Genomic DNA, 20,790 nt, shown 5'->3' on the forward strand with positions numbered 1-20,790 from the left:
GCTTCTGGTTCAAACTTTTCTGTTGTATTTTTCTTCCTACTGCCAGCCCAGCCTGAAGCCTGTTTTCAGACCTAAACTCTAAGGTGACCTTGCTCGATAATGATCAAGATGATGATCACACTGACAAGGATTGATTTCTTATCCTAACTCACCCTTTTGAGGAGCTCTCCTTTGTCAAACACCACCCCCCACCCCCACAGGAAGAAGAGAGACTGCGGTGGACTGGATCTCAGTATAGACCCGGCCAGTTGTTCTCAGGGCTGGAGAAGTGGGCCCAGTGGGTCCCGTTTAGCCTCTGCCTGTGTGTTGTCCAGACAGGAGCACACAGCATGTAAACCATGTAACAGTGGCAGAAAAGGAGTTGCTGCAGCCCCTTTTTTTCTCTCTCTCTTTATTACTTCTTCTCCTCAGGGAGGCCCCGTGCTGAAAGGGAATTTGGCTCAATTCCACAGAGATGTGCCATGGAAATGGTTGACCCTATTAAGGCACTAAATTGGCATAGGAAGCCCCACAAGTCGAGAGATTGAGTAGGAAGAAAAGGGGTTCTTTATCATTAAGTTGGTATTAATGTGTTCTTTGAAATACAGGGCAATTTTAAAACACAAAAACAATCCACACTAAAAGGGACTGACTCCCAGGAAAGCCCTGGGAGCTAAAACTAGGGCTGTCCAGCTGGAAACTGCGATGATCCCAGCTCTGCCCGGCCCCTTGGCCCTCATCTACCGAAAGGCTCAGGGCCCGTGTGGGGCTGACGCCTGGCCTTTTGGGGCTTCCCAGACGTGCTTAAGGAAAGGTTCCTCCAAAGGGCCAGTGCTGCCGACTCTCCCTCATTTTACGTTTCCTTTAGTACCACCGCTACGAGAGTGCGTGTGCATGCTCTTGTTCACATCCAAGGCTTTTTAGCTTTCCAAAACAGAATCCTTCCCCTCGTCACTCCCCACCACTTTTTCTTTGAAAAAATTTCACTCCGAGGCTTTTAATTTCTATTGTGTATTGAAATATCAGCCTATCTTTCCCACCCCCACCTCTGCATTTCCCATTTCTCTCCTTTTATTCCGTCTCCATTTATCACTGAGAGCATCCCTCCTCGGTGCGGTGATGTGTGTGCTTGGGGACTATGCATCTTCTCGACCTTCTTGGCTCCGCTCAAGAAAGACTTGCGGGCGAAATGTTGAAAGAGTCCTTTCAGAAAACTGGGGCTTTAGGGTTAAGTGGCCGAAAGTAGGAAATAGAAACACTATCCCGACATCAAAGTGTCTCTCCTTACATGGCTTCGGGGGCCTTGCCAGCCGTGAGCTTCAGGGGAGTCGGCGTGGGCCACGGCCAGGGTCCCCATGACCTGCCCGCGTGCTCCAGACTGCTTTCTAGTTTCTTCATTATTAAGGGAAAAAATGCGGCTTCTCCCTCACCATTAGCTCCAAGCCCTAGATCCAAGCACAGCGATCGGGTTTTTCTTTTTTGGGGGGGGAGTAGGAATCTGTCTCCCCCATACACATCCTAAGCCTAGGGGGAGGCGCCTGGGAAATTCCAGACCCCTTTGCGTCAGCTAAATTGAGAGGCTGAGTGCTCCCCCCCAATTTCTCCTTCTCCAAGCCTGCCAGGGGGCGTTGCCCTGTCTCTTTAAATCTCCCAGCGCCCTCATCTTCTGAGAGCCAATCAGCAGAGACCTTTCCCACTTTGCCCCGCCCTACCTGCAGGGGTGGGAACCCCAGGAGACCCGGCGTTGGCTTCACTAGCGCTTGCCGAGTCACGTGACCGCGGAAGGGGTGCGGAGGGGAGGCGAGCAGGAGCCGCGGATTTCTTAATGAAGTGTCCCGCATGCGTAGAAGGAATGTGTGGGGAGGGCGGTGGAAGCATCGCTAGGAAGAGAGGAGGAGGAGGAGAGGGAGGGAGGGGAGGGCAGGGGAGGAGTGGAGAGGGAGAGGAGGAGGGAGGGGGGAGGGGAAAAGAGAGCGAGGTGTCTCCCTAGCTCTCTGCCTTTTGGCAAGTGGAGTTTTTAAAAAGCTGGAGCAGATCATGTCATGACGACTTCGCTGCTCCTGCACCCGCGCTGGCCGGAGAGCCTTATGTACGTCTATGAGGACAGCGCGGCGGAGAGCGGCAGCGGCGGCGGCGGGGGAGGCGGCAGCGCGGGCGGACCGGGGGGAGGCTGCAGCGGAGCGAGCCCCGGCAAAGCCCCGAGTATGGACGGGCTGGGCAGCAGTTGCCCGGCCAGCCACTGCCGCGACCTGCTTCCACACCCGGTGCTGGGCCGCCCGCCGGCTCCCCTGGGCGCCCCTCAGGGTGCTGTCTACACGGACATCCCGGCCCCGGAGGCGGCGCGCCAGTGCGCCCCGCCGCCAGCGCCCCCCACCTCGTCCAGCGCCACCCTGGGCTACGGCTACCCGTTTGGTGGCAGCTACTACGGCTGCCGCCTGTCACACAACGTGAACCTGCAGCAAAAGCCTTGCGCCTACCACCCGGGCGATAAGTACCCGGAGCCGTCGGGCACCCTGCCCGGTGACGACCTGTCCTCCAGGGCCAAAGAGTTCGCTTTCTATCCCAGCTTCGCCAGCTCCTACCAGGCGATGCCCAGCTACCTGGACGTATCGGTGGTGCCTGGGATCAGCGGGCACCCGGAGCCGCGTCACGATGCGCTCATCCCCGTGGAAGGCTACCAGCACTGGGCTCTCTCCAACGGCTGGGACAGTCAGGTGTACTGCTCCAAGGAGCAGTCGCAGTCCGCCCACCTCTGGAAGTCTCCCTTTCCAGGTAAGGAAGGGGGGGGCCAGAGCTCCCCAACCGCCGCCAGGGACCCCTCCCCGCCCCTCCTGCCCCGGGGCTCCGCACCCCAGCCACCCCCGCCGTCTGGCCCCGGCGCGCCGGCTTTCTGGGCTGCCGATGAAGCTGGCCGGGCGAGCTGCGCTGAGGAATGCGCCGGGGAAGAAATCTGCTCCGACACGTTCCCCGAAGCTGCCCGGCTGAGAGTGAAGCAATCACAGGCGCCCGAGCGCCGGGCCGCCGGCTGGGCTCCAGTCGGTAGCTCTCCTCCTCCGCCCCCAGCCGACTGCAGTCTCACGAGCGGCTTTCCGCTTGCGAAGCCGGCTCCTGGCTAGGAATGGGGGCGGAGTGGGCATCGAGTGCTTTGGATGCCCACAGCTACCAGCTTAAAACTCTCACGCCACCAAATAATTGGGGGTGGGGAATAAGAACCCCCAAACATTTCCTTTGCCAGAATTTCCAAGATCGTTCTGGCACTATACATTTAAAAAAAAATAGGGGTCCAATTTGCCAGGGTCTACAGAAATATAGGAGGCTTTCTTTTTTCTTTTCTTTTTTTTATGTAGTTAAAAAAATTGGCCATGAATTTCTCGGTGGTTAAAGGATCAGAGAGCTAAAATCTCCTCCGTTTGTGTACCTCTCTTAGGGTATAAATTTTCTTTTCCTCTCTGAGGAAAAAGGGAGGAGATTTTAGCTCCTCTAAAAGGAGCTAACTCCTTTTAACTCCCTGAAATGTGGGGAGAAAGAGTTGTCTATGCCTCAAACACAGAAGGAGGAGGTTAAGGATGAGAGGTGTGGGAAAGGAAGACCTATTCTGGAGGGATCTAGGGTCCAGGCCCAGCCTGGGGTCCACTGGTTTCTGTCTGGCTATGCGTGGGGTGGGGGGTGGAATTCACTGGTGTCCCGTTCCTTCTCCAACTGGGGCTATCTCTGAACAGAAGAGGATCTTGCAACCCACCCCAGGGGGGAAAGACCAGTCCCAGACTTCTAAAATTCTCATCAGGAACTTTGAATTCAGACCTGCCCTGACAAATCAGGATTTGAGGTCTAACAAATCCAGAGCTTCAGTGTGCTCTGGCTGTAAGTGGAGCTCAGTAGGAGAGGGCTGACTGGCTCCTTTCTGTTGTCCACAGGGGTCCTATGGGGGCCAGGAGCAGCCACAAATGTCTCTCTATACTACTCAGAGGGTCCCCCAGCTCTGCATTTGGGTCCAGGGATATATTCAGTGGGAAGTATAGACCCAAAGATCTCCTAAGGGTGGGCCCGAAATTCCTCTGTATCGAGATTAGGGCAAAGGCAGATGGTGGAAATATCACTGAATGATATTAGAACATGTAGCAAACAATATTCTTGTAAATATTTTGAGATTACTCAATATAATACAGCTGAATACCAGGATGGACCTACCCTAGGTACCCCCATCTGTCTGTGAGAAGATTTAAAGATGATAGAATTTTAGTACATGGTATCATGCATTACCTATTTGGCATTGGCTATATTTTTATATGATATGATTTCTGTATTAACCACTTTAATATGACACATATGATAATACATTTCTAGAATATAAGCGATTCACATGTAGAGAGATGGCCATTTAATTCCCCATTTCACCTAAATGGCCTAAAAGCTCCTTGGGAGACGGGGATCTGGCAGGAATTCCTGAAGCAGAGGGAGCCCATAGGCCATCCCGAAGGGCCAAAAAGCAGGGGAGCCGGTGCCCACCAGGCCCTCTGTGGGCAGAGGTATAGATCTGAACAATGGGCAATGGATTGAATGTGAAGAAGTGAAGACAGCAAGCTGCTCTCGCATCCCTGTGTGCGCATGCGGAGTGGAGTAGGGGTGAAGGATCGAAGAGAAACTCAGAAATATCTTTGAACAAAATACACATTTTTAAAATTCCCAGAAAAAAAACCACTCAAAATAAACACTGTGATCACAACCTCCTAGAGAAAAAATATCTTTGAAATAAAAAGTTATATAGCTCAACTGAAATTTAATACACTTGCAAATTACGGCATTAGGCATTAGAATTACAGCAGGGAAATGGATACAAAACCCAGTGTGTCTCAGCAGCTATGTGCTCACACACTCCCTGTGTGGAGATAAAATCAGGTTGGTGTAACATAGTGAGTGCAGAGGTCCAGGCAAAATGCAGATGAAAAAGAAATGATCGTCAGACACTCTTCTTTCCACCCACACAGAGAACTTTCAGAAGTAGTGAGATTTCCAGATAACTCTGTCTATGCAATTGTGGTTAGTTCAGCAGCATCTAGGCATAAACACTACTGTCTCTCTTCAGTGCCTCTGGCTCTGAGAAACCTCATCTATGGAAGTCTGGGCTGGTGTGGGAGACGGAGCAATTGTTCAGAAAGATCCAAATAATTAGGGCCAAGGTGTGTTGTGGCTTCTTCCTTCCCCCAATTATATAGACTCTTGTTTCATTTCATTTCTTTCTTTCTTTCTTTCTTTCTTTCTTTCTTTCTTTCTTTCTTTCTTTCTTTCTTTCTTCCAATGGTGAGTTTAGACACTTTTTTTTTTTTTTGGACAGAGAGAGGTGGAAATTTCAAGACAGAATCAGCAAAGAAAGGGAGCAGGAGAAACAGAGACAGTGACAGACAGACAGACAGAGACAGATAGAATTAGGGGAGAGAGAGAGAACTAGTGGGTTCTTCGGGCCATACTGGAAGTACCTACTGACAAGCCTTTGGATTTGGGTTGAGAAAAGCAGCTGGGACTTCTAGCTGGGCAGGCGCCCCTTCAGAGCCCTGTCGCGGTAGTGGTGGGCAAGAGTGAGTGGGCAAAGGGGGCCTGTACAAAGAGCCCCGAGAGAAAGCTGTGGCTAAATATTGATATTTGCTCCTCAAAGGTGTCTGTGAGGGTGCCAGGTGTGGAGTGTTTTGGGTGCATGTATGTTCTGGAGAGAGATTAGGGAAAGCTTGACTGTAAGATTAATAGCCAACTCCCCACTTACTTTAGGTAATGTAGACACTGTTCCAGGTCTAAGCCTCCAGATGTTTCCATACCTTTAATCCCACTTCCTTTTCAGACAAGACAACTGACAGTGAAGGGGGGCTTCTGTGAGAAGGCAAGACTGAAGTTATTTTCCCAGGAGGCCTTAAAAAACCCCAAAACCCAAAACCACAGCAGTTTGGTCTGACCAATGAAAATTTTGGCCAAATCAATCCTTGGCATTCTGCAGAGAAAAATAGCTAGTTTAGATCAATTATTTTTTAAACTAATTTTTAAGGGTTGTGTTGATGAAATCTCATTGGAAAATTAGACTTGGGGTTTAGGGGATCCAAAATTGGGTAGGTAATTGTGAGCATTTACCGACAGTGAGGGGGAAAAACCCTCATAAAAACACAAAAACAAAAACAGGGACAATTAGCTGGTTAATTCAAGAATCAAATCCCACTTTTACTGCAGTTTGTTCTCAAGGGAAAAAGAGCGACTCAAAAGCTGAATTGTACCAGGTGGCCTATTTTCATTTTAGAACCTACTGTGTCATTTATATTGAGTCTGAAAAATTGAGTTTAAAATCTGGTTCCACCACTTACATTATTTTACTTATTCAGAGCCTCAAAATTCTCATCTTGTAAATAGTTTCAGTAAAATGAGCCTGAAAAATGCTCCGAGGATTAAAACAAAAAGAAAACCTCACAGTGTCCTCATAGTATCATCACTTACCTTCTCTGTCTTACTCTTGTCCCAGAATAATCAATCTCTTGAATCATAGTTACATCTGTAAGAGCAAAGCAAATGTGAACACTGAGAAGTTTTTTTTAATTATCTTGTGCAAAAAATATCATTTTTAACCTAAAGGACCTGCTATGTTAAAGTGAAGTTGTTTTGTTTTTCAGAGTTTTATAAAAACCTTCGCCTATCCATACGTAGGCAGAGAAAAGTGACAAGTCCAACAATATGCCTGAGAAATTGTCATCATGAAGACAGCCAAGCCAGGCTTCGGAAACCCTCTCTCCCATATTCTCCCTGAGCACTTTGCTTCCTTCCTGCATTTGACTGTGACCTCTTCTTTCCCATTCGGTGTAGATGAGGCCCCTGGGAAAGAGCACACCCTGTAGGAGTGGGTGTAGGAACGTCGTTTCTCAGGATAGGGTGAGAACAGCATTTCGGGAAAAGCTTCCCATCATCATTCCAGACTGTGTCTGCACTTTCAAAGGGCAGTGTGAAGGAGGGGAAATCTCAAATATTCAGTCTCCTTCATTACCTTCTGCCTGAAAAAGCCTCATAATTACATTTTAAAAATCAAGGGGTCAGTTATTTAGAAAATATTTCTAGTTTCCCCCTTCCCCTTGAAAGTGTGGCTATGACTTTTTACCGACAGGTGAGGGTGGAGTAGAAGGGCCACGTAAGTGACATTCGTTGTTTTTAGTACCTGTGAAGTTTTCAGAGTATGAAGAATTTGAACTACTAATGGTTAGGATGATGAAGTATTTCGGATTTAGGGTTAGGGTCCTGCATGGGATGGAGATAGTGTCCTTCAGCCTTGGAAGAACAGAGAGGAGAGGCGGCTGGCGCAGAGCAGAGTTTGCTCTGTTTGGATGAGTAGACATTTGTGAGGACAGAGGAGCACTGAGTTCTTTTTTCTGGACTTACGTGAATAGCTGGTTTTGCCCCCCAAAAGTACTCTCCTGTTACCTCCACTGGTGGACAGATCCAAGTAAAGGGGTGGGGACCCTATGTTCCCAGGGCCCTATTCTCTACATCTCAGGGCCAGTGCCTCCCATCTCGGATGTTGTTCAGTGGCTCACAGCATTGAATTCCTAGAGCGATGGGCTCCCGAACAGACTGGCTTCACCTGGACACTCTTCTCTCTGTGTATCGGCGCAGGCCTCAGGTTCCTAGGGCAGAGCCAGTGAGCAAAGGTGTGCGCAGCGGCTGGCAGTCTGTGCCCGCTGAAGCCGTTTCCCTCCGCGCCAGGTCCTCCCTCAGCCCTACGACGAATGCCTTTCTCACACACTGGAGCTGAGTATAATAAGCTGATGGCTGCCCAAATGATTTAACTGTGGGAAGACCTGCAGACCAGAGTGAATTAGAAAAACAAAAAAGATTTCATGTATTTATTTTAGAGAGAGGGGAAGGGATGGGAAAAGAGGGGGAGAAAAACATCGTCGATGTGAGAGAAATGTGAAAGGGTTGCCTCTCGATCGCCCCCAACTGGGGGGACCCCCCCCCCCCGCCACTACCCCACCCAGGCGTGTGCCCTGATCAGAATCAAACAGGCCACCTTTCCATTTGCAGGATGACGCTCAACCCACTGAACCACACCAGTCTCAGGGCACCAGAGCAAAACTTGAAGGGACCCCTCTAAGGGCACAAAGATTCCAGTGACCAGCGCTGTGCTGAGCTATACTGAAGCCTGAGGCAAAAAGGAAAAATCAGTAATATGGGCACCGTGTTTATTTAAAAATTTGATGTTTTGTTCATCGTGTATTTTTGCATTCGTTTTGATTTTTAACAACATTATATTAAAGCATTATTTATCTTGATTACTGAGTTTTTGGTGCCCCCTCCTTTAAAGTTTGAGCCAGAGGAAATACCCCAGCGGCCTCACCTTAGTCATGGCCTTGCTAATAACAGAGGTGCAGAGGATTTGGGGGCAATTGTCAGGGCCCCTTTGAGTCCCCGCCAGAACCTTGTGCCTCCGCAGCAGCGGTGCAGCCTCCGGGCCCCTGGCCGAGACTCACTTGCTGCCCACCTGCCTTCTCTCTCCCCCTAGACGTGGTTCCCCTACAGCCTGAGGTGAGCAGCTACCGGCGCGGGCGCAAGAAACGCGTGCCCTACACCAAGGTGCAGCTGAAGGAGCTAGAAAAGGAGTACGCGGCCAGCAAGTTCATCACCAAAGAGAAGCGCCGGCGCATCTCCGCCACCACAAACCTCTCCGAGCGCCAGGTCACCATCTGGTTTCAGAACCGGCGAGTCAAAGAGAAGAAGGTGGTCAGCAAATCGAAAGCGCCTCATCTCCACTCCACCTGAACGCTTACCAGGCCACCTCCCCCCTCTATTTATGTCGCCGCTTTATACCATAACCGAATCCACCGAAGGACCCTTCGCTGGTGCAGAGGAGTATTTAATGTTAACCAGAAAGAGGAGCCGTATGGCCAGGAGGCAGCGCGTATCTGAGGGGCGCACTGCCGCCCCCTACTCTCCACACATCTTCAACCCCCCACCCCGCCCAGATGGGACCTATTGGGCCTCAACAACTTCGGAGGTGGGTCCCCGTGGGCTGCGGAGGAAAGGCTGCGGGCCCACTCCCTTTCATCCTTACCCCTGTCCATGCCGGAAAGCCGAGGGGCAGCAAGGAGCCAGATCATTCCAACCAAAGCAGGGTTGGAGGACACCCAACGACCCCATTCTTGCCTCCTCTTTGCCAGGCAGGTAGAGGACCCTCCTGAGGGTGCAGCCTCGGTGTAGGACCTGGCGAGCTTATCATTCCCTTCCAGTTCCTCCCCCTGCTCCCTATCCTTCCTGCACTCTTTAGTTAGGCAAGAATTCCCAGCTAAGATTTTCTGTGCATATTTTAAAAGTCACATTAACATGAATGATAATTTTTAGAGATCTGGCATCATGATTGGAGTACAGGCAGCGAGCAGGTTTTGTTTCTTTCCTATCTACTTCCACAAAAGCTGGAATTGGCCTAGGAGCCACCTACTTCCCCTCATCTCAACCAAGCAACTCAGTTTCCGGGAGCCGCCTTCGTCCCACTGCCTCTTCTGTTCCTTCCCAGTCAAACCACAGGAACCCAAGGACAGACACTCAACCATGCTTCCGAATGTTCTTCTTCTCTCTCCTTCTCCCCCTCCACTCCCCCTCCTCGTCTTCTTCTTTTCTCTTTCTTTTCCTCTCCCCACCCCATCAGGCCAGACGAAGCAGCAGAATTTTTTCTTTAAAAAAAAGGGGGGGCAGGGAATAGAGAGTAGGCTCCCCGGGAGGGTCCCTTGCCCATCACTTCTCCATGAAGGCAATGGCTGAGGACAGAGGCCTCTCACTTTCACTTTTACTGATTGTCAGGGGAAAGCAGTTTTCTTTCAGAAGCCAAAATAACAGCCTCCACACAGCCAGCTAATGCATATGCTGCCTGACATTTCCCTCCTCAAATCCATCTTGGTGCTAGGGAGCCCTCACCTTCTCCCGCTGGTGCATTACAAAACAGTGTCCTTTTGAAATGTTCGGCAGAAATAGGCTTTTCAAAAAATGTGTATCTGTATATAGTACTGTGATGTCTGAATGACAATGTATTGAATTGAATGCAAAAAGAAAAACCCACAAACCCGTTTTTAAAATAAAATCTTTTTTTTTTTGCCTTGATTTTATTGCTTGGATTCTTTCTGAAGCTCTTTCTGTCCACTGGCTCTTCATAGAGGTTTCTGATACACTGACTTAGCCAGAATGGAAGAATACAGCTATGGAATATAGCTATTACCTCTGGCAGGGAGGATCCCTGACTCATATTTTGCCTCACTTTAAGTTTGTTAAAACTTCAGGTGGTTGAAACTATGTAGTCAGGAGAAGAAGACTCCTTCCCACCCTGATACCCAAAATAGATGTGTATATGTTGGGGAGAGAAGGATGTAGTCAGCGACTGAAAGAGCCCAGGAGCAGGTGAGTGAGAAGAGTACATGGCTGTTCACTTCAGTTAGTAGTCTGGGCTCAGATCCGGATCTGGGTCCTGGCACTGAATGCTGTAGCAGTGGCGATGGTGGTAGCATCGGAAAGCTAATCTTAGTCTCCTGAGGCCCCCCTCTCCCCAGAGGGTCCCAAATTTCTCCAAGCAGTTCAGACCTGGGGCTTAGGGAGAGGCCTGCACAGCCATCCCTGCTCAGTGGCCCCAGGCTGCATTTGTTTGTCCCTCATTAACTACCGTAGAGAGGTCAGGCTGCTAGTATTCCTTGTGCCCCCAGTTTACTAAGCCAACCCCCGCCTTCATTTTCCAGGGTTCCTGGATCCCTGTCTTCCAAGCAATCTGGAACCCTATAGTCTCTGCCACTAATTTGGTTTTTTTTTCTGTTGAGTCAGCCCTTGTCTATCTCCCTTTCTGACAGAGTTAATGAGATTGTTAAATTGTCAGGTTAAGAGACTTTAAAAAGCAATACAGCTGAAAACAATGTTATCTTGGATTAAATCTTTACTGCAGCAATTTTTATTTGTGTGTAATATTTTTCCTCTCCTGAGATGCAGAAAGACTGGAGGCATTGGGTTGAGGATTGCAGTCCTCTGACTTCCCTTTAACCGATGGCTGAAGTGTTAAGGATTTTATTTAAATAAATGTTTGGGGGGGTGAAACACACACATGCACATGCACACACAGGAACTGTGAGAGACAAAGAGCTTGAAGAATTCACCGTCTGCGGAGGCTTTGCCACTGGTGTGGTGCCAACTCTATTCAACTCCACTTCAACTCTGGGTTAACTCTCAAAGAATCATATGCTGGGAAATAGAGATTTAAGAGGGAATAAATTTATCTCCCAGGAATAAGGTTCATTTTTAATTCCATCTCCTCTTTCTCTTTTCACCCAGCACCCTAACCGTGCTCTAAAAACGTAGTCTCCCTTTAGGTGAAAATAACATGTATGTTTGGTCAGAAAAAGGAACTGAATAGACAGGAAGTCCGGGACTCCCTGGATATGGGCCCCCACCACTCTCAACTTGAAGGTGCATTGGATCGTCCCACGACACTGAAGACACAGGGGAAGTTGGAGACTCAGGGGGGAAAGAGAAGCCCAGAGTCCTCCAAGCACACAAAACCACACATAGTCAAATAAGTGATTCTTCCCGCACAGGAAGAGACCAGCTCAAAGACCTCAAAAGGGGGTAATGGAAAAGAGGAGAAAAAAGCCTGTGCAAACTCAGGGGGTTGCACTGGGAGCCCGGTAACCCAGGCAGAAACCGAAGTCCCTCTGAGTCCCTGTGAGTCCCAATGTGCCAGGGAGTTTAGGACCCTCTCGTGCCTGTGCCTGGGTGAATTTTGGAGAACAGCCATGCCTGGGTCAGTTTTAAACATATCTCTCCCATAAAAGTAAGTAAGTTTGAGGATGGAAATTCCGGTGTGAGACAGGCATTGTGTGACTGTGTGTTCTGGAGAGGCAAAATTGGGGAAAATATATTATTCTTTTCCTGATCATGTTGGTCCTTCACCTTTCTATCCCCCAAGAAGTGATATTCTCACTGGGGACTCTGTGAGACATTCCTGTGAAGGGGTGTGTGTGTGTGTGTGTGTGTGTGTGTGTGTGTAGAGTCTTTGGGCAGTGGAGAGTTTCCTCAACCTTTACTTCCTGTGTGTGCAAGTGTGTAAGTAGGTGTGTCGCCAGCCGGCAATCATCCCGGGGTGGAGTACGTTTTCTCTTCTTTATTCAAATCCATAAAGAGCCTTTCTTTCTGAGGCCAGTCTTCTAGTGTCCGTGAGAACAAGGCTGCAATAGATACAAGGGTGCAGGGGGATAGAGACTGAAGGGCTGTGAGCAGAGAGGCTTCCCATGGAAACAGCCCTCCGCCTCTGGGACGGAGGCTCCTGCTCTCTTTCTAATAATCCCGTGGTGCCCGCCACTCCTCACGCCTCCCCAGGTCAGGACTAGGAAACATGGGTGGGATGGAGCCTTCGGGACCCTCCATATGGAGGTCACTCTGTCAGGCTGCCGGGGGGACTCAGTTGAATCCCTTCCTGAGTTAGGGAGGAAAACCCTTCCCCACCCTCACTGCCCAGACCTACGGTGACAGACTGGGCCTTTAGTTCCACGGCCAACAACCCACCTGAGGGAGCAAGACCAGCAGTTCTTGGGAGACCCCTCTACGACTGTCTCCCGACCATCTGCTCCTGAGGCTGATCCGCAGAAGGCTGGGTCAGCAGTGAGGGTGTAAAGCAGGACAGCCCTGGGACACTTTCCACCACTCAGAGGACAGGAGCTGGGGACACTGTGGCAGCCCCCTCTGTTCAAAAGAGAACTCTCCACCCAGGGATCCACCAGGGCCCGACTTGGATGGTGTTGAGAGCCAGGCCCTCCGACTTGGTGCGGAGGATTGAGGGGCCCTGGGGGAACCAGGGGCTTCTGGGAGGAGGAGGGGGCCTGAGCCTTTTCGCATCCAGCCAGGCTCTTCCTCTTTTAGCCTTGACCGTGACTAGGTCTTTCTGACCTTGACATCTTGAGGAGCACAGGGGAGGAGGGGGGGTGAGGAGAAGGCCTTGATCTTCCGGTGGCCTGAGAAAGGGAGGGCTGCGGCCCCCTTGACGCGCCATCCCCCTTCCCGCCAGAGCCCGCCGCCTCTGTTTACACACAGAGGAGGTGTCGTCTCCAGTCTAGACAGGGGCGCTAATAACGCCCATAAAAGGCGGCCTCTCCAGAGATGCTCTGCGACTCAGCTCCCGCGCGCCTACCGCTGGCCGCTCCCTTCGCCTTCTCCGCCCCGCCCTCCTCAGATACGTCGGCTGGGCCTGCGGGCAGCCTTGGGGAAGGGGTCCCCAGAGGGTTTCTCGAGGCTAAGAACCCCTGCCCCGCACCCTGCTGAACCTCTTTCGTCTCCAAAGGTAAGTGGACCCCGTTGTTCCAGCCCAGTCGGCCTCGGGGTTAGCAGCGCGTCCTCCCACCACCACCAGCCTGCCAGTCGGTCGTCCCCACTCCGATCTGCCTGCCCTCGCTCCCCATCCCGCACTGGGGTCTTCACTTCGGGAAGCATCTGGGGAGCGGGACAGAGCAGACCCCAAGCAGATTTCAGCCTCTCCCCAGAGCTAGGCCTGGCCGGAGGCCGTGGTCCCAACAAGCCGCCGCTGTGGGGAACGGGCCACTGGGGGTAGTCCTCACCCCGCGCGGAAATTCGGGGTTGGCAAAGACTTGTCCCGCCCCCGGGCTCCCGGAGACTCGCAGGCGGCTGTGGGTGTGGCGTTTCATGAGAGTGCTTTTTTTTTCCCCCCCTTAAACTTGGTCTCTGCACCTTTCCTGACACTCAGTAATTCACTAGGCGGAGGAGATCCTCTGCTGGCGGAGGGGGAAAATGTCAGAGCCGCGAAACTATTTAACCATTAGCGCGCCTATAGGACGGAGAAAATGGGGGAAAATGGCCCGTTTAGGGATGCGCAGGTGAGAGGTGCACAGATGGCTTCCCAGACGTTCCTGCCCGGAACGCTCCGCCCCTTCCCCACTTCCGAGCGGCGGTCCCGTTGGGCTCTTGCGGGGGGAGGGGGCTCAGAAGAGCCGCAGTGCTGGAGGTGGTGAGGGCGCCGCGGACCCCAGGCTGCTTGTGTGGGCCTGAAAGCCTGACTGAGCCCTCACCCAGGTTTTTTCTAAACCCTCTCCTCCGGGCTGAGGTCTCCTGGAAGGCAACACCTGGAGAACAGGGCTCCCACTTTTCTTTTTTCATTGATTTATTTCTTTATTTGTTTGTTTGTTTGTTTATTTTGAAGTCCTAGCCTCCCGTTGGGAGGCCTGGAAACCAGGTGGGCTCCGACCTCTGGAGGAACTAGTGAAGCAAAGACAGAGGAGGCTGAGCCCCCTACCTCCACCTCTCAGTCTTAGCTGAGTCCAGCGAAGGTCCTGTCACAAGCCTGAGTGGCCCCAAGGGACGAAATACGGAGGACTGAGAGGCGGCGGGCCCAGGCCTTCCACATTCAGCGCTTTTCATCTCCCCTCTGCCTGCTGGCCCGGCCTCTGCCTGCAGCCGTTTCAGGGCCCAGGCCCTGCCTCATTTGCATATGCGGCAGAACCTCTTTCTGCAAACTAGACAGTGACCTTGAACTGGGCCACTGAGGCCTCTCCACTGACAGCGGCGAAGGCAGCTCCGCGTGGAATAATTCGAACCTCGGGTTGCCGGGGAAGCCACTCATAACTGCTCCGCTGCGGCCTAAGCCTAACGCAGCTGCTTTGCCCCTGCCACCAGAGCCGACGTAGATTTTATAATTAACTCCTTTCGCCTGGCTTGGCGGTGGCAGTGAGTCGAGACCCCTCTCCGAGGCCGTGAAGATGCTGCAGGGATGGAGGCTCAGACGGAGAAGGTATGGGAGACGGCAGGGCATCCAGCTGGTGGATGCGAGGGAGCAAGAGGGCTGCCAAGGGTCTTCAAGTAAAGCCTTGGACAACGTCCTGGCCTTCAGTTTTAATTAACCCCCGAGTGAATGAGCCGGGCGTAGTTGAGCCTGGCCAGCTGCAGCAGAAACCGGTGGCCCGGGCGCCAGCAAGCAGGCTACCTCTTCTAACTTTGTGATTTGATGAAGGTACAGGATTGGGCACACAGGTCGCTCAGCGGTTCCAGAGCCCGAGTCTTTGGCCAGTTACAGTTCTGCATGAGGTCTGCGAGGTGCGGGCGGATTGAAACAGGGATCCAAGCGCGTCTGTCCAGCGCTTTTGCCCGTGAGTCCTTCCCAGTCTCCGCACCCACCCCCAGTGGGCTCCGGGCGAGCAGCCCTTGCCGAGGCTGGATTTGGATTTGAAGCTTCACACCCGAGCCTCCCGCCGGCCCCGGGGACCCAGGCAGCCAGCGGCGCTCTGGGACTGTTTGTCCACGCCCGGTTAAGGAAGCGGCTACCTGAGCTCTGTGTGCGGCGGCTGCCGAACAGAACCGCTGTGGTGCAACGGCAGGCGGGGCGCTTATCCTGAAACCCTCAGGTTCACACTGGTCCTGGAGGGACAGGACACTGGTGATGCGAATTTCGCCAATGGTTCTCCTTGGCTCTCCCTGAGACGACAGTCGGAAGCACGAATGAAAAAAGGGGTTTAGGCGTGTGTCAGTGCCCACAGTGTCCACACCGGGGAAAATGGCCTTTTTGATGGGATCACATCAGACCGTTAGAAACTGCGCGTGAAGGAAGCCTGCACTCCATCCTCATTTCTCCGGCGTTGCAGCCGCCGCCCCGTGGCCGCTGCTCTGTGCGCTCTGCGACCGGGCGGGAAGGCAGCAAGTAGAGCTCAGGGCCTGGGATTTTCAAGCTGGGGAGGGATGGGGAGAAACTGAGACCTTCCTCTTGGGGTCCCCTTCTAGGAAATTGCGGTCGCGTTGGAGGGAAAACGAGAAGGGGAAGAAGCCTCCACCCCACAAAACCTAGTGACCACTCGGCAAAGCTCAGCCCGGCATTTCTCGCACCAACAATAGCGCCGAGCTCCGAGGCCTGGCGGCCTGCAGACCTCGCCGCTGGCGCAGTGTTCTGATTGAAAACACCAACACTATTAAAGTCACACCCTGCTTAGCTTTATGACCATAATAACCCCAAAATAAATTATTTAAAAATTAAAATTTCAGTGTCGCTCATTAATGCATCTTGAAAAGGAAGCATAAATAAGATGTCGGAGGTCTTGTGACCTGGAATTTGCAGCTAAAGGGTGCTCCTTTCTGCAGCCTAAAGCCCCCTTAATCAATTCGGTGCAAAAAGGCTAATCCAGGCGGTGTCCTGTCCACCTTCGGCACCGCTGCACCTCCGGTTTCGCGTTTCTGGCTGGAGGTGACCGGGCGAGGCTGGCATCCCACCGCTTGGTCTCGGTTCCAGCAGGTTGAACGCTCTCCCCCTCCCCCGGAAGGGAGGGAGAGACCTAGCCAGGCAGCCTGCGGGGTTAGGGAGGAGAAGGGAAAGCGGAGCGAGGGGCGGGCGCCCAGCCTCGAACTGCTGCTGGGCTGGCCAGTGCCCGCGGGGAAACATTTCTGTCAGAGTGTGCAGCTACGGTTTGGGATACGAAATCGCAAGAGCTGTGGAATTCTAAGAATCTGCAACCCTCTCCGCAGCATTCTGCAGAGGAGACAGAAAAGAGGGAGAATTTTTTTTGCCTCAGTTGGGCTCCGGCTCCTGCTCAGACATTTAACTTTCACCTGCATGGGTTTTTTCCCCTCCAATATTCTCTTGCATTCTCTTAGTCTCTCTAATTTTCTCTAAATCTTCTGCTGTTATCTGTTATTTATGTGTTTTCTGAACTAGTTATTTCACCTTGAATTACTCAAAGCCAGGCATTGGATAGAAGCCTGAAATAATCACATAGAAATTTGACCATTTTGTCTACTACACTCTGACAGAACTCACCTAGTTTTGAAGGGGGTTTTTTTTGTATTTCTTTTTTCATTTTAATTTACCTGTATTCTGTGGACTTAGCTGAAAACAGATTGTGGTTTCCAGACAGGAATAAATAGTCTCACCAATGGTCAGCACTGGGTTCTCAGCCTTCTCCAGAAGGAGCTGCTGAGATTAGTACCACAAACACAAGTTTAAGTCCCCAACAAAATAATTCTCCGGAGCTCTTTCCCTCGCTCCCAGCACACCTGCCGGCCTCTGCACCTGATGGTCGTGGTGGCAGGCTGAGCTGGTTAGGGGGTGCTGGCGTCTTCTCCACCGTGGGAGTCAGGAACGTCCTAAGCCAACAGAGCCCTCTCACCTTGGCCCAGAGGCTTTTGTTGCAAAGAATCTGGGAGAGACCCCCCAGAAGCCCCTGTGACCCACCGAGTCACAGCGAAGAGAAGTCCAAGCCCCCAGATTTTCAGGAGCAGGCAGGCAGGTCCACGCCGAGCGAGCACCTCCTTTTCCCACCTCCTTCTGCATCTCTTCCCTGACAGCTGAGTGGAGGTGCGAGGCAGGGGTGGCTCCTAGCTCAGGGGCGAGACCCCACGTTAATAATTCTCCCTGAGCCCTTCCTGGAGGAAAGGGCCCCAGGTGTCTCTCCAAACTCCCCGAGAAGGAAGAGCTGAAGAAGAGGAGCGCGGCAGCCCAACTGCTGGGAGAGAGCACGGCAAGAAAACCTGTCCTTACCCCTGCTTCGCCCCTACTGTAAATAAACCCTGAGCCAAAGGGCTCATCTGTCTCCTTAAACAGCCAGTAAACTTTATATGACACAATATCTAATAGTAATTTATTGGGGAGATATTGTAAATTCCAACGGTTTTAGTTAATAAAGGAGCCAATTAAAGAGGGACGGGCTCTGCTCGGCCAGCTGTTGGTGAGAAGATAAACACATCTGGGTGCGGCAGGGTGCAGAAGTGTGTGTGCGGGTATTTTTGGTGCGGTTCTTCTTGCCCCGGGTAGGGCTATTTCCCCGCTCTCTGCATTAGGTTTTATATGATTTTAGTTTTTAAAAAACAGAAGCCCGTGAGGAATTCACCCCCCAGACACACACACACACACACACACACACACACACACACACACACACACACACACACACTCCGATCCGGGAAGGGGAAAGTTGGAGTTGGTAGGGGGTGGGGGGATTCACTGTCCCCACCCATCCCCCTGGCGGACTTGCCCACGTGAGCCGCACGGCCAATGAGTGACCGGCGCAGGTTTAACTATGTTTAATGTCAGATAGCAATAAAGTAGAAGCTGCCGGTCGGGCCCCGCGGAAATGGGCGAGCATAATCTCCTGAATCCCGGGTTCGTGGGGCCACTGGTGAACATCCACACGGGAGACACCTTCTACTTCCCCAACTTCCGCGCGTCTGGGGCGCAGCTGCCCGGGCTGCCTTCGCTGTCCTACCCGCGCCGCGACAACGTGTGCTCGCTGCCCTGGCCGTCGGCGGAGCCGTGCAATGGCTACCCGCAGCCCTATCTCGGAAGCCCGGTGTCGCTCAACCCTCCCTTCGGCCGCACGTGCGAGTTGGCGCGCGTTGAGGACAGCAAGAGTTACTACCGAGAGCCGTGCGCCGAGGGTGGCGGCGGGGGCCTGAAGCGTGAGGAGCGCGGGCGCGACCCGGGCTCAGGAGTTGGGCCCGGGGCAGCGCTGCTGCCGCTGGAGCCGTCAGGGCCGCCTGTGCTCGGGTTCAAGTACGACTACGCTGCAGGCGGCGGCGGAGGCGATGGTGGTGCGGGACCTCCGCACGACCCGCCCTCGTGCCAGTCTCTGGAATCTGACTCCAGTTCTTCCCTGCTCAACGAGGGCAACAAGGGCGCCGGTGCGGGCGACCCTGGCAGCTTGGTATCACCTTTAAACCCCGGTGGCGGGCTCTCGTCCAGCGGTAAGAACCGTGGGGCTCACTTAGGGCGGGACATCTAGCCAGGGTGGGCTAGGGCCTCCTGGGGGGACAGAATGTATAGTGAGGAAGCACTTCTTTTAAAAAGAAGTGGGGGTAGAGAGAATCCTAAAAACTGTAAATATCCCCGTAAAAGAACTGAAGAGGTTCCTTTTTTCATCAGCCTGCAGTTGGAGCTCTGGAGAAGCAGATTCAGGCAGAGATTTCCCCAGGCCCTAGGTGGTGGGAAGGTGGAGACCTAGAGCTTAGTCCCTGCTCTCCCAGGGCTTCTATCTCCACTTCCCTGCAGCCCCCATTACCTACATTTTTTCTTTTAAGAAGCTCCAGTAGACACGGTTTACCCTCACCACTTGCTCATGTCTGTCCTAACTGATCAGGGACCTTGTCCTGGAAAGACGGGAGAGAGAGGGGCCAGGATATCCTGGCGAAGAGGTCTGGGGATAAATGAGGGGATAGGATTATAGGTAGGTTAGGGGTACTGCAGCAGTCGGTAGTTGGGGAGCCAAGGAAAAGAGGTGAAAGAGGAAAGAGAGAATGATGAAGGATGGGAGTTGGGGGGACATGGGGGTCTGTGTAGAAGAGAGGAGTCGGGAGAGGAAGGGCTTGGGGTCAGGCATTAGACCAAGGTGAAGGGGGCTAGGGAAAGACCGAGGGCACTGGGTCTGTCACCTCTTGGTCCTCCGGCCAACACGCTGGTTCATCTCCACCCAGGCACGCCCTGGTACCCGATCCACAGCCGCTCACGGAAGAAGCGCAAGCCTTATTCGAAGTTGCAGTTGGCAGAGCTGGAGGGCGAGTTTCTCGTGAACGAGTTCATCACACGGCAGCGCCGGAGGGAACTCTCAGACCGCTTGAATCTTAGTGACCAGCAGGTCAAGATCTGGTTTCAGAACCGAAGAATGAAAAAGAAAAGACTTCTGTTGAGGGAGCAAGCTCTCTCCTTCTTTTAGGGGGCAAGGCAGGGGAGCCAGCCCCAGACTGAGCCTATCTCTGGCAGAGAGCAAGAGGGGGCGCTGCTTGGGACATAGTCCCCTGCTTAGAACCCCAGGCATCTCCGGCAGGCCCTCTCTGGACGTCCTCTTGTCTGTTTTGTTCGCAGTTTCCTCCTATATACCCCCAGCAGGCCTTGCCAAGCCCCCTGAGAGAAGGAAAGAACCCAGCCAGGGAGAGAAGCCCACTGCTGTGGGGCAGGGGTAGGGACAGGGAAGCCTGGAGCACTGGGGCGGGGTAGACTGGGACACTGGACCTCCGGATGAGGGCCCGGGCACCCCCTCCAACCATTTGCCTTCTGTGGTCTTAAGTCTGCCTGCAGGAGGAGGCAAGGGTGGGGACAAGCTCCCCAAACTCCGTTTGGGGGTTAGGAGGGGCTGAGAGGAGGGAACAAGAGTGGAGATTACCAGAGAGAGTGGAGGCCGACTTGGAAGCTCTAGGAGGGCAGGAGGAAGTGGGGGGACTCAGGAGGAAGTGTGGTTTCGGAGAACAGAATGAGCAGAAATGCCCAGTCCCAGAGGTCTGGGTCCTCCAGGCCTGGATGGGAGAGCAGGTGGGGGCACGAACTTTTGGCAAACCCAGCTGCGGACAAAATGATAACAGCCTTATGTCCCCTCTAGGGCAGGCTGCCCAAATGTCTCCTGGTTCCCAGCTCTTTCGCTCGCAGGTGCGCTGCTGTACTCTTCCCGCCGCCTAGGCGCCTGCAAACCGGAAGCGCAAGCGGGGGATGGAGAGCTAAACTGAGAGCTAAGCCGATGCGGCCTCAGGTTCAATAGTCACTCTAGGCACCCCCATATGGCCCTTCGGGAAACCCAAGAGGCTGTGAAAGGGGACTTCAAACCATGGCATTGATTAGCGGGAGAGTTTTTGGCAGCCACAGGCTGCAGTCGCTGATTCTCCCTTCCCCGCTGGCGTTCATGGTCATGGCCAGCCAGCCGGGGGCTGGACCCGCATAATTTACGAGGCGGGAGGAGAATCCACCCCTAAAGGGGCTACCATAGCGGCCCCACTCAGCCTGGGTTTCCCAGGCTGGTGACAATGAAGGAGGGGCGCTACAGCTCCCCACCCAACACCTTTCTGTCTCCCACT

At 52.9% G+C, this 20,790-nt stretch overlaps 2 protein-coding genes across 2 annotated transcripts; both read left to right on the top strand.

Annotated features, from left to right (window-relative positions):
* Window positions 1–2,021: 2,021 nt before the first annotated feature.
* HOXC13 (homeobox C13) lies at window positions 2,022–8,760 on the top strand. The gene is made up of 2 exons (XM_037135322.2): window positions 2,022–2,751; window positions 8,504–8,760. Exons 1-2 carry the CDS (start codon window positions 2,022–2,024, stop codon window positions 8,758–8,760), a joined length of 987 nt encoding a protein of 328 aa, XP_036991217.2.
* A 9,326-nt stretch (window positions 8,761–18,086) lies between these two features.
* Window positions 18,087–19,661, top strand: HOXC12 (homeobox C12). Its single transcript, XM_037135362.2, has 2 exons — window positions 18,087–18,696; window positions 19,423–19,661. Exons 1-2 carry the CDS (start codon window positions 18,087–18,089, stop codon window positions 19,659–19,661), a joined length of 849 nt encoding a protein of 282 aa, XP_036991257.2.
* The last annotated feature ends 1,129 nt before the right edge of the window (window positions 19,662–20,790 follow it).

Source organism: Artibeus jamaicensis, unplaced genomic scaffold (assembly GCF_021234435.1).
Source record: "Artibeus jamaicensis isolate MK-2021 breed Jamaican fruit bat unplaced genomic scaffold, CSHL_Jam_final contig_233, whole genome shotgun sequence".
In the NCBI taxonomy this organism is placed as follows: domain Eukaryota; kingdom Metazoa; phylum Chordata; class Mammalia; order Chiroptera; family Phyllostomidae; genus Artibeus; species Artibeus jamaicensis.